At 38.3% G+C, this 12,958-nt stretch overlaps 1 protein-coding gene across 1 annotated transcript; it reads left to right on the top strand.

The window, feature by feature from the left end:
* Positions 1-1,020: 1,020 nt before the first annotated feature.
* Positions 1,021-12,553, top strand: rimoc1 (rab7a interacting mon1-ccz1 complex subunit 1). The gene is made up of 6 exons (XM_062025719.1): positions 1,021-1,173; positions 1,591-1,700; positions 6,287-6,433; positions 7,871-8,002; positions 11,887-12,001; positions 12,087-12,553. Exons 1-6 carry the CDS (start codon positions 1,080-1,082, stop codon positions 12,317-12,319), a joined length of 831 nt encoding a protein of 276 aa, XP_061881703.1. The 5' UTR covers positions 1,021-1,079; the 3' UTR covers positions 12,320-12,553.
* Positions 12,554-12,958: the final 405 nt, after the last annotated feature.

The following is a 12,958-nucleotide window of genomic DNA, read 5'->3' as shown; positions in this document are numbered from 1 at the left end:
TGAATGACAATAAAAGGAAGTCTAAGTCTAAGTCTAAATAGCCCTGTTAAGTATAATGTTTAATTGTATTGGTGTACAGCGCTGGTAATGGGTACATTCGCACCCACCTGCACAAATGTACTTCAAAATGTAACAATCAAAATAAATATGACTTTTTGTTTGTTTACTAGGGCATGCATATATAATATGCATTAGTTTGACCATTTAAAATCAACGATAATAAAAAGGAGATGCTTGGAAATAGCATAAAAATGCCCCAAAAACGTGGAAAAACGCGATTCATAGCGTTACTTTTTGGTGTAACCATCATGAACGTTCTGTTCAGGTATATTTATTTTATATTTTGATAAATCATCATATTTATGTATTACTAAATTTAAATAGGTATTGATCAATCTTTAAGCTGTGTGTATTTGATTTCAGTTTGCTTTTGACATCTTATTTAGAATTGTAGTTGAAACTTTTACAACCTGTTGCGCTGATGGCGTAACCAAACTAGATTATTTTTAATATTTATTCCCTTTTTTACATTTGGTATATTTAAATATACTGTGTTTTATGTTTTTTTCTTTTTGGAACATGTACTATACATACAATACAATAAAGTCCCATATAAAATTATGTTTCTAGCAATACTTTCATTTTGCCTTTGAAAGTAACACTCCAATGTCCATTAGTGGAGCTGTACACATTGCTTATACGATTTTGGTAAGAGTCCATGTTAAAATATGAGACTTGATATAGATTTTAATTGCGTCATGGAATAAAAGTAACACCCTCTCTGACAGCAAAAACACGCACTCACATGAAAAGTGTAAACAAAGAACATACGTCGTGTGACGTCACAAGCAAGCCACAGCTGTGAGGCGCAATCATCGCGCTTGTATTCCGACCATGTCACGGTATTTTTGATAAGGACTTGTAATTTATTTTTGGTGTGGGCTCAAGGGTATATTATTTAACCTCGGGTTCAACATATTACAAAAAAAAAAATAAAAAAAAATAAAAACAGTGTCGCATTGCCGCATTGGCATTGCTTGGACACGTGACCGGGCATCACGTGACAATTAGTTTTAGTCATGGCCGACGACTACAGGCGACAAGGCCTCGAGTTGGAGAGACGGATATTCGAGTTAGATGCCAAGTGTTCTGCTCTCAAAGCCGAAAAACAAGGTAATGGCGGAACACTTTGAGGAAATATTCCCCCTGTTGCTCCCTATCGGCAATAGCCCGGCGTCCATGTTTCATTTTAGCTAGCTAGCATTTTAGCTAGCTAGCCAAAACGAATATTCTGTTTTTTTTTGTTTACGGACACTAACAAATTCCAACCAATAGACAGCACGTTATTTTTGACACAAGGGGGTATTAGTGAAAAATGTAGCAGGAAAACATGTTCATTCTAACCCTTCGTTGCAGATAATGAATGTAAACATTCACGACGACTAGCAAAATGTGAGCCTTGACGTTTCTGTCCATTTCTGTGCGCAGCGACAACATCAACGTGCTCTGCTCCTTTTTGACACCATTGTTTTTTATGCAGACCCGCAGGGGGAAAAAAAGCCATATTCTAACTTGTCCCATTTTCCATAGATGACGACTATATACAAAATGCAGATGCCATACTAGACAAGTTGAAAAGCTACTACAGACAAGGAGGGGAGAGCAGCAGCCTTTCCAAGCTGCTTCAAGATTACACACAGGTACTTTGCAACATCGAACCTACATGTGTATTAGGGCTGCACGATTTTCTGAAAAAATAATTGTGACTTCTATATTTTATTATTAACTATTTATTTATTTAAAATACTTGGCTTTATGCATACAGACTCAAGATGTTTTGTCTACAAGATTTCTCTACAGAATCTCCTCTCTGGTCAACAAAAGCACCATGAAGATTCTAGCGCAGGCCTGGGCAATTATTTTGACTGGCTAATATGTCTGGGGGTCGGTATATCTATTTTTTAGGAACACTAATACAAAACCTCACACTAATGTCTGATTGAATGCTAAAAACATTATGACAGACGGCCTTAAAAAAATGTAATGGAATTTTACACTTTTCTATTAAGGATAAAACACTGAATATTGACAACATATGAACGTCACACCCCCTCTCCAGCCACATATTTTACAATCAAGCGAAACGCAACAAAAATGCAACAAACAGCGAAATATAAACGCGAAGGGTTAAAAGAACCCCACCTACAATCTGATATATCTGATACATCACTAAGCTTGAGAACTTTGTTGCAAAAATCTCCTTCCGCGTCTGTCCCTGACACCCGCATTTCAGGCTCTGGAAACACTCCCCACCCACACTGCTTGGTGCCTCGTCAGAGCTGCTGTGACGTAGATTACCATAGTAACTAATTAGATTACCATAGTAAAAAGCAAAAGCGCAGATTCCAACCATTGAAATACTTTGTATAGTTCAAGACTTGAAAACATCACTGCACATCATAATGGCAGCTACACTTTCCATCTAAAAAAATTATTTGGGAATGTCCGGCGGGCCAGATTGAAAAGCTTAACGGGGCGCATGTGGCCCCCGGGCCTTAATTTGCTCAGGTCTGTTCAAGCGGGAACTCTCATTCAACCCTTTTTCGATTACGCATGCACCTTCTGGTACCCCAGCCCCTCCAAAACCCTCAAATCTGGACTCCAAACATCCCAGAACAAGCTAGTCAGGTTACTTCTAGGCCTCCACCCCAGATCACACCTCACTCCTACCCACTTCTCCAAAGTGGGCTGGCTCAGGGTGGAGGACAGAGTAAAACAACTTGCACTGAGCCTAGTCTATAAAATTCGCTACACCTCCCTGATACCGAAGTACTTGTCAAACTACTTCCATAACGTAAATGACCGCCATAACCACAACACCAGGGGGAGCTCCACAAATCATGTTAAACCCAGATTCCAATCTAACAAAGGTCTTAACTCATTCTCCTTCTATGCCACATCAATATGGAATGCACTCCCAACAGGTGTAAAAGAAAGTATATCCCTACCCTCCTTTAAAATCGTAAAAGGCTTAACCATGAGATGTTCAAAAACGAAGTAATAAAATAAGTTTTAAAATGTTCTTTTGGTCTATGCTTTCTATGCAATTTTGGTGTGGTTCCTGTGTATTTTGATAATTTTCATGGTCAAAATTGCGGAAATTCCGTGTTTCCTGATGAAAATAACGCGGCAGACGAGAAGTGAGGCAGACACAGGTAGTGCCTCTACGGCTACAGGGGAAAAGCAGGCCATGAGGCAGCAAGTACCTCGGTCTCAAAGTAGGGGGCAATATATTATCAACTTGCAGTTCAATGCCTCAGCAGTACTCTGACTCACCACACTGGGAGAAGTGTGGACGCTCAAGCTAGCAGACACATGTCTCTCCAGCGGAAGCCAGCCTTTTTTTTTTTTTTTTTTTTTTACTATAACAAACATGGCATTTTTATTAGAGTAAGCCAGCGTTTGTGGGTGTTTTTTGTCAGATGCAAAAATAATGTTTTTTTGCTTGGAATGAAATTGAATTAAATGAATGTGTCTGCCAATATGGAGCTATTGCTGCTTCAGATACAAATACAGAAAGGCAAGATACACTCACAATACTTGATTTATTTTGTTAAAAGCAAGTGGGACCAAAAATAATTTAATAACAACTTTATAAAATACTTTTTGGACCAATTTATCATATCATAATGTCATTATGATAACGTTTTTATGAAAGCGAATTACTCCTTTTTTCCTGTTATTCTAATGTGCAACCTAAATCAACAATGATTAGAGCTGCTAAGTAAAATAAAGAAGAAGAAAAAACCTCCAAAAGTATCTATGCCTCACCTGGTGTATAGTTCACTGCATGTCACTGCTGTCAATCAACATATTCTTGTCTGTAAGTGCCACACATTTGAACAATATGCAATATTTAACTAAAAAAATATTTGGCTTTTTGCGTACAGACTCAAGAGGTTTTGTCTACACCAGGGGTCGGCAACCCAAAATGTTGAAAGAGCCATATTAGACCAAAAATATATTTTAACAAATCTGTCTAGCCGCAAAAAATTTAAAGCCTTATATAAGTGTTATAATGAAGGCAACACATGATGTAAGTGTCTATATTAGCCTACTATCAGAGGTTGACGCAAATCTTTGTTGAGAGAAATGTTGTATTTTAATTGTTATTCTACACAATTTTGCAACATTGGAAATCATTCGTGAAATGGAGGCTTCTCACAGAATGAGAAGTTCTGGAAATTACTGGGTTAGAATGGCCAAAGGTATAGATGTGTGTGTCCAAGTTAAAGGAAATGGCAGGCTGTCTTCTTCTAATAGATTTATTACAATCTTTGCAAGCTGGGTAACGTTTGCTGTGGTGTGGAACAACATGGCACACAAACAAATATCAGAAATTCCACCAATTTTACATACAGAACGTTTTATGAGACATACAAATATAAATTAAATACACAGAGGACATAAGTAAAGGAAATTAAATGAGCTCAAATATACCTACAAATGAGGCATAATGATGCAATATGTACATACAGCTAGCCTAAATAGCATGTTAGCACAGATTAGCTTGCAGTCATAGATTGACCAAATATGTCTGATAAGCACTACAGCAAATCAATAAAATCAACAAAGCTCACCTTTGTGCATTCACGCACAGTATAAAATGTTTGTTGGACAAAATGAGACAAAGGAGTGGCATAAAACACGTCTTTCTGTGGCAGCTGTAGAAAGTTGTACATGTAAACAAACTACGATGAGTTCATGGATCGGTGAAATTAGTAGGACAAAACGGTGCTTGCCAAATACTCTCATCAGTGAAGCATGTATAACATAAACAGTTGGACTTCTAACAATTAGGAAGGTTTGTGTCATGTTTGTTCTACACAAAATATTTTAAAACAAAAAAAATGTTTTTTCTTCTTCTTTTTCCATTTTAACACGTCTCTGAAAGAGGTCCAGGGAACCTCTAGGTTGGTGATAAAGAGCCGCGGGTTTCTACACGATGCTCTTTCACTGAAGAAATAATCGATAAAAACTATACAGTGTTTATAATCTAATGTAATCATAATACATACTAATAATGCAAGTAACTATTTAAAATGATATCGTGTATTTCTCATTTCTTTATAATTTTTTACCATTGTACTGTAAGTGGAAGGGAAATAACTCTCTATCCTAAATAGATAAACCAAAGAAATGGACCAATTTCTATTAGCAAAAATGTAACTTAAATAAATATTGAACATCTTAAAGTGCTTTTTTTTCCAGTTGGAAAAACGAGGTGGGTTGTTGTCTTTTTGTTTATTGCCATCACGTGACCATGGCATTTTCACTCATTTGTCTGTTGATAGGCTAATGCCCATCCAATTAGAAGTTTAACTATTCCCACAACCGTACATTTGGCATTGTAAATACCGTAATTTCCGGACTATAAGCCGCACCTGACTATAAGCCGCACCAGCTAAATTTAGGGGAAAATACAGATTGATCCATATATAAGCCGCACCTGACCATAAGCCGCAGGGTTTTGATGTGTAATTACCGTAGTATATAGGGGTTCCTGCTACCACGGAGGGGATTGTCGGGACAGAGATGACTGTTTGGGAACGCAAAGCGTCCCATTTATTAACAATAAATCTTTCAATCATTCAATCAAACTTTCACATCTTTGACATGGCGAACAGCATTCGTGCAGAGTACAACGGTGCAAAGTAATACAAAGTGCTCGCCTGTACGTTATTAAAATAACCAGCCTACCGGTATATGAAAAGTCAGTCTTTAATCATTGTGTCATCGTCTTCCTCCTGCGTACTAAAACCACCGAAATCCTCTTCGTCGGTGTCGGAGAAGAACAGGCCGTAAATAAGCTGCACCCTTGTATAAGCCGCAGGGACCAGAACGAGGGGAAAAAGTAGCGGCTTATAGTCCGGAAATTACGGTATTTTTTTCCAAATGTTTGTTACTTAGTGGTGAGTCGCCTGTTCGAAGGCCTTCTGTACGTGCTTCCTGTGCGTGTAAAGCGCACCAACAAGATAAATTTTACTGTTAAATGTGCTCAGGCGTTAAGTCTTTCTCCTTGCTTGAAGCAAGAGACGATCAAACGCAAGGCTGAACAATTCTGATTTGCGAACATGTCTGTCACTCAAATGCCAGCAGCAGAGAAGAAATGCCCCCAAAAAACTTTGCACTGATAAATAACCTCAATGTCGATTAATCGTGCAGCCCTAATGTATTTGAAAATAACAGTAAGTAGTAGAAAATGAATAATGATTGTGTGTTGTAGGTGATCCTAGATATTACATTTTATGAAGAGAACAAACTGGTGGATCAAGAGTTTCCTGAGGAATGTTCACCGTTTAAAATCCAGCAGCTCCTGCAAGATCTGACCGAGCCGGAAGTGTTGGTGGGGCGACTTGCACCATCTCAAGAGGTGTGGTCCCAGTATGTTATAGCTGTCACATGTATCTTTATCTTTTTATGCAGAGATTTAACATAAAACCACATGAGAATGATGTCTTCACTGTGTTCATGCATCATTTACATTTACATGCTTGCATACAGTTTTAGAATACATGTTTTACCACAGAATGCATTTGATCTGTGGCACTGGGTTGCGGGGTGGCGTGTCTCAGACCACATTTACACTGCAGGCAAAAGTGGCCCAAATAGGATTTTTTTTCTAAATCAACGGCACCTGCACAGTGGCTGACTCTTTGTTTTTATTCAAGTCGATATGTCCGTTTCCACCACCGTATCCGTTGATTTTCCGCATTTCAGCGCTAAATATAAGCAGAAACTCTTAATTTGTCGGACAAATCAGTTCAATTTAGCTAAAATCTGCTTGTGTTGGACAGGAAGTCACGCACAAAATCCGGTTTACTTTCAAAATAAAATGCTCTGTTTTTAAGGCGTATTGTAGTTACACTTTGAACCGTCCTAATGGGCGGCAACGGACATGAAGTCAACTTGTCAAAAGTTTTCAGACCTAATTTCACCTTGTTGACACATGCTGATTCTGGAGGTTCAAAATTAAAGAGTAATAAACAGGCATATCCCGGGCAGCTTTATGGGGATATGAGGGCAGCTGATACGGGGGTGGGCAAAACAGGGGAGTGGTTGTTCGTGTCGCGGCTGTTTTATAGAGGTAGAAGGCAGATGATGGAAAACAACTGCAGGAGGAGGAAGAAGAGAATTGTAAAAAGGAAAGTGGTCGTGCTGTGCACACAAATGACGGATGACGCAGCTCGCCCAAAAGATTAAATAAAAGTCGCAATCAGATCGCATTTTTGTTTAGAATGGAGTCACTTTTGATTCCAATTGTATTCAGACTACCTCCTGATGTGACCAAAATCTGATGTGAAAATATCTGATTTGAAGCACTTTGGCAGTTGAGGGCAAAAAAAATCAGATTTGGTATGCACTGTAAACAGGGCCGACATTACTTTATTGTCTAAATTACATAATTGGTCATAGATGCATAACGGACACAAAGTACTTTACTTGTATCAAATACAACAAGTTCAGAATCGTATTATTCTGTCATCTAATCCAATAAACTCAATGTCTGTGTCTTATATGTACATACAGTATAGTAAATAGCTAATTTGTCAAGCAGCCAGATGCTATTTGCTAAATAAAAACAAACTGTTTTTATTTTGATGATTCTTCTGATATCAAAGCATCGAGAAAACATCACACACATTTTAAGAGAAGTTGTCATTGTTTTAAAAATGTTATCTGAAAGTGTTAGAAAATACACAGGCATTAAATGAGCAACAATAGCAAGTGGCAATCAAAGCATGATTTTGTGTAGCGCTAGCATGCTCTGCTTGTCAGTCTGTGACGGTGCTGTGTTTTGTCCTATAAGGTGCAGGCTGTGTTGGGACTAGAGCTGTTAGAATGCCTCTACTGGAGACGTGGTGCACTGCTCTACATGTACTGCCACACCCTTCATCAACGGAAGCAATGGATCAAGCAGAACAAAGAGACGTTCCTTAAGGTACCACTCGTGCATTTAGGGGCCTATTCTTTCATGCGCCGAAGTGGAAAGAGCTGCGCAGTTGCACAAATTCTGGACGCGCGGCATTCTCCCCCTTGACGCAGGTCTGTCATTGCGCACCTTTATCCTGGCTGTGCTGTCTGTGTGGAGCAACTCTAAAATGTGGGTGTTCCCTGTCAAATCGGGCCTCGCGTGTATTCTCCTATCGATTGAAGTACTCTTACGCGCTTCTGAGGCTGGAATAAGTCCAAGGTGAAACATTTATAATGCACTTGAAGTTTGCATACAGTGTACGCCACATGTAATATGATTATAAAATATGGCTTCCAGAAAGCTATCAAAACTATGCTGATTACTTCAATTGGAAACATACATTAAGATGATTTGGTTACTGCCCTCAAAGTACCCCTGTGTCCAGGGAATTTTTTTGAGTTTGTAAACATTAAAACAACATAAAATGATTTTGGCAAAATAGAGAAATCAATCTACCGTAATTTCCGGACTATAAGCCGCACCTGACTATAAGCCGCACCAGCTAAATTTAGGGGAAAATACAGATTGCTCCATATATAAGCCGCATCCGACTATAAGCCGCAGGGTTTTGATGTGTAATTACCGTAGTATATAGGGGTTCCTGCTACCACGGAGGGGATTGTCGGGACAGAGATGACTGTTTGGGAACGCAAAGCGTCCCATTTATTAACAATAAATCTTTCAATCATTCAATCAAACTTTCACATCTTTGACATGGCGAACAGCATTCGTGCAGAGTACAAATAATACAACGGTGCAAAGTAATACAAAGTGCTCGCCTGTACGTTATCAAAATAACCAGCCTACCGGTATATGAAAAGTCAGTCTTTAATCATTGTGTCATCGTCTTCCTCCTGCGTACTAAAACCACCGAAATCCTCTTCGTCGGTGTCGGAGAAGAACAGGCCGTAAATAAGCCGCACCCTTGTATAAGCCGCAGGGACCAGAACGAGGGGAAAAAGTAGCGGCTTATAGTCCGGAAATTACGGTAATCATTCTAGTGTCGCTCTGATGCTACCCCTAATCTCGATAATACCAATTTATGGGTCGATCCTATCCTCTTATATATGGTGTACTGACCGCAACAATGCTGACAGTCTGACACACCAATAGTTGTTATATTATCCTCTTTCTAGACTCTTATTAATCTACTTGATAATTTCCTGTTAGTAGCTGCTTACTTTGGGCCGCAACATGGTTCCATCTACACTTCTTAAACTTCACTAGACACTTATTTCTTGTTGTTTAAAGCTCTATTAACATGTATGCTCCTGACTTTCTCTGTGTGTCACACCTTGAGCCTCATCCTCCAGTAATAATAATACGTAATAATGATACTCAAAGTACTAAGAAATATATTTTATTTGTCGTAATGAAAGTGATTATTGTTATTTTGGGGGAGCGTCTCCACACTGTATGGGGACACAAAATTAGCTGCTTTCCACTTGTCAGCCGGAGGATCTTTGTTTGTGATCGGCATTAAAAGGCATTATTTGACCATGACCGACCATACTTTTCCACGAAAATCGACCGATACCGATCAGTGGCCAATCGCACATCCCTTGTACATACGTAGCATAGGATAATCGATATTGTGCCTTGTGAATCGATGTTGTTAAATATTTGAATATATCTCTCCATAATCGATGAAATCGATTACTTTACCCAGCCATATTTGTAACCATAAATTCTAAAATGGAAGATTGTAAACCAAGGATCACCTGTATCATGCTTATCGGTCAAAAGTGTTTACTCAACAACAAAGTGCTGGTAGATAGGATACAGTATTCAACTCATCCATCCATCTCTTTACATACGTGATACAAAATGAAAGCACCGTATTTACCAAAATATAAAACTGCCCTTCTTTTTCCAACATATCCTATTGTTTGTTGTGGGTGGGAGGGTTTAGGTGAAATTCGACAAACTATATACCCAAAATTAGGGTTCTACTGTATACATGAACAGTACCCCGGTAGTAATAAATAAAAAAAATTACAATACTGCCTTTGAAAAATGCCGGTACATTTGTTCATGCGCATGCTGGCGCACCACGGTGACATTATTGGTAATATGAGCCAAAGTCCATGTTGAGTGAGTCAACACAAACACAGCGCATACAAGCGCAACAAGCATGGAGACAGAAGAGGGAGAATGGCAGAAACGGCAATTCTAGTGGTCAGTAATAAAGAGGGTGGGTGAAGCGCAATAGGGATGTATTTTGACCTCAATACTAACAGGTGAAGCTATAAACACAAAAGTGCCGCTCTGCAAGCGGTGCTTTAAATGACATGTTGGCACATCATTAAGACAAAGATGAACCTAATGAGCAAAGGTGGCAATACTTCAAACTTAGGTAAACATTTATAGGACAAGTATCCAGACCTGCACAAGGAGTTTAAAGACCGAATGTAGTTTACTAGCTACCTTGTTGTGCCCATAGAGATAGTACAGCTGATTGGACCGTTGCCAATTATTAACATATTAGCGGAGTCAAAACGGCCCACGTAGCATAAGCTAATGCAAGTGAATTTATTGTATTTTGTAACAAATTCCTACAATTTAGGTTTTATCTTTAACAATGTTTATTTTACCTACATGTCTTATCTGTATAGTTTTAGCCATAGTATTGTTTGTAGTATTTACTAATGATTGCATTTGTCTTAAAGCACAGACCAAGTGTGGCAACCAAAATATCATGAAGCATTTCATACAATACAATAAAGCTTTCTATTCTACACTAACTTTATCCTAGGTTATAACAGGATATATGTACCGTATTTTTCGGAGTATAAGTCGCTCCGGAGTATAAGTCACACCGGCCGAAAATGCATAATAAAGAAGGAAAAAAACATATATAAGTCACACTGGAGTATAAGTCGCATTTTTTGGGGACATTTATTTGATAAAACCCAACACCAAGAATAGACATTTGAAAGGCAATTTAAAATAAATAAAGAATAGTGAACAACAGGCTGAATAAGTGTACGTTATATGACGCATAAATAACCAACTGAGAATGTGCCTAGTATGTTAACGTAACATATTATGGTGAGAGTCATTCAAATAACTATAACATATAGAACATGCTATACGTTTACCAAACAATCTGTCACTCCTAATCGCTAAATCCCATGAAATCTTATACGTCAAGTCTCTTACGTGAATGAGCTAAATAATATTATTTGATATTTTACGGTAATGTGTTAATAATTTCACACACAAGTCGCTCCTGAGTATAAGTCACACCCCTGGCCAAACTATGAAAAAAACTGTGACTTATAGTCCGAAAAATACGGTAATATGTGAAATTGTAAATTGTTCTGTGCGTGAAATAAAAAAAGCCCAGTATGTTTAATGCCTTTTAATTTTAATATCAAGCCGACAGTTACATTTTTTGTGGTCCCCTTTATTTTGAAAAGTATCGAAATACATATTGGTTCCGGTGGTATCGGGACAGCACTACCCGATATATGAAACACCCTTTTGTTTTCTAGAGAACAAATACCGTCTCGTATTCAGATCAATTTGTAATAATTTAATCGGACTCACAAACTTTCTCACAAATCAGTTTGTCATGTGTTATGTATGCATCACTTTCCCTAATTATTTTCATTTTGACTATGTTACAAAGTGTTCAGCAGATTTTACACACAGCAGCACCTTCTCCTAAAATTCCACATTAAATCAGCTTTGTGGGTACCATGTCTGCTGTACAGGCAGTGTGTGTGGTGGATCAGTTATAATAGATTAAGTGGAGATCTGTTAGAGCTGAGGCCACTATTAGAATTAATATGGTACTCAGCATTGCTTGTCTGTATGCATCATGTGACTCTGTTGTCTTCATCCAGTGTATTCAGGAAGGAGTGCGCTACCTAATGCGGATGCTGCAGGTGAGGAACTCAGTGAAGCTCAATGATGGGGTGGTGCTCCATGACACTGCTACGGCAGGCTTCTTATCTGAAGGTATGTTTTTTGAATGCAAAATATTGAAATAACCCACAAGTCTGCGTTGTTTGGGTTGTCATTTCTTTCTTAAATTGTTTCCAAGGCATTTTCTCAGACACGCACCTGTTGACAATGATGTACATCGGCGAAATGTGCTTCTGGGCCGTCAAGTATGAAGACTACAGCAGCGACATGATGGATTGTAAAGATCGCCTCCAGTTTAGGGACATTGGCACACAGATCCTCAACAAGTATGTGCTTGCCTGCGAGGGCCCTCTGCAGGGACAGGGCTGGAACACGGAGAATGCCAAGGAAATCCTCAGTGTTTTACAGTAAAGCCCGCTGCCTCTGTGTCCGGGTCTTCCTCGGACACAACTAAGATCAGTATTGAGTGTTTTTCCAATCCCCTCTAAACTAAAAAAGGTTAGGTACGGTGTAATGAAAGGCTAATGAGAGGAGGGGAGAAATTGTATATCAGCAAGGGTGTTAAAGCCACCTCGCTCCATGCTTTGGAGAAGAAAGTTCTGCAGGTGGTGTAAAACTGACATTAAAGAGTTTTTTTTTTTTTCATTCTGCTGAAAAAGCAAGTTATCTTGATTCCAGACTGTTGATTAGGGCACTTGTTTTGCTCTAAGAATGTGTTATAATACCATTAATATAAAAAAAAAAGATTCTTAATACATTTTTTTTAGTTTATAAATTACACAGCCTAAAATGAAACATTGCACAGTAACCTTTTTATTTATTAAGTTGCCATTTTGGTATGCATTTATTATTTGACATCTGTTCATACAATATATACACACGTTTTAAATGTGTATATAATACACACCAGGCAAAGGAAAGTTTTTCAGAAAGTTTAAACATGTTTGCGTAGTTATTCATGATCCATCACTTATTCCCCATTATTGCAATTTTCCTAAATTTAATAAAACTTTTATTTGTTTAGCTTTTAATAGAGAACGTGTTTGGATG

Source organism: Entelurus aequoreus, linkage group LG17 (assembly GCF_033978785.1).
Source record: "Entelurus aequoreus isolate RoL-2023_Sb linkage group LG17, RoL_Eaeq_v1.1, whole genome shotgun sequence".
Lineage (NCBI taxonomy): Eukaryota > Metazoa > Chordata > Actinopteri > Syngnathiformes > Syngnathidae > Entelurus > Entelurus aequoreus.
The sequence above is the reverse complement of the archived record's forward strand: the minus strand, read 5'-3'. Positions and strand labels throughout refer to the sequence as shown.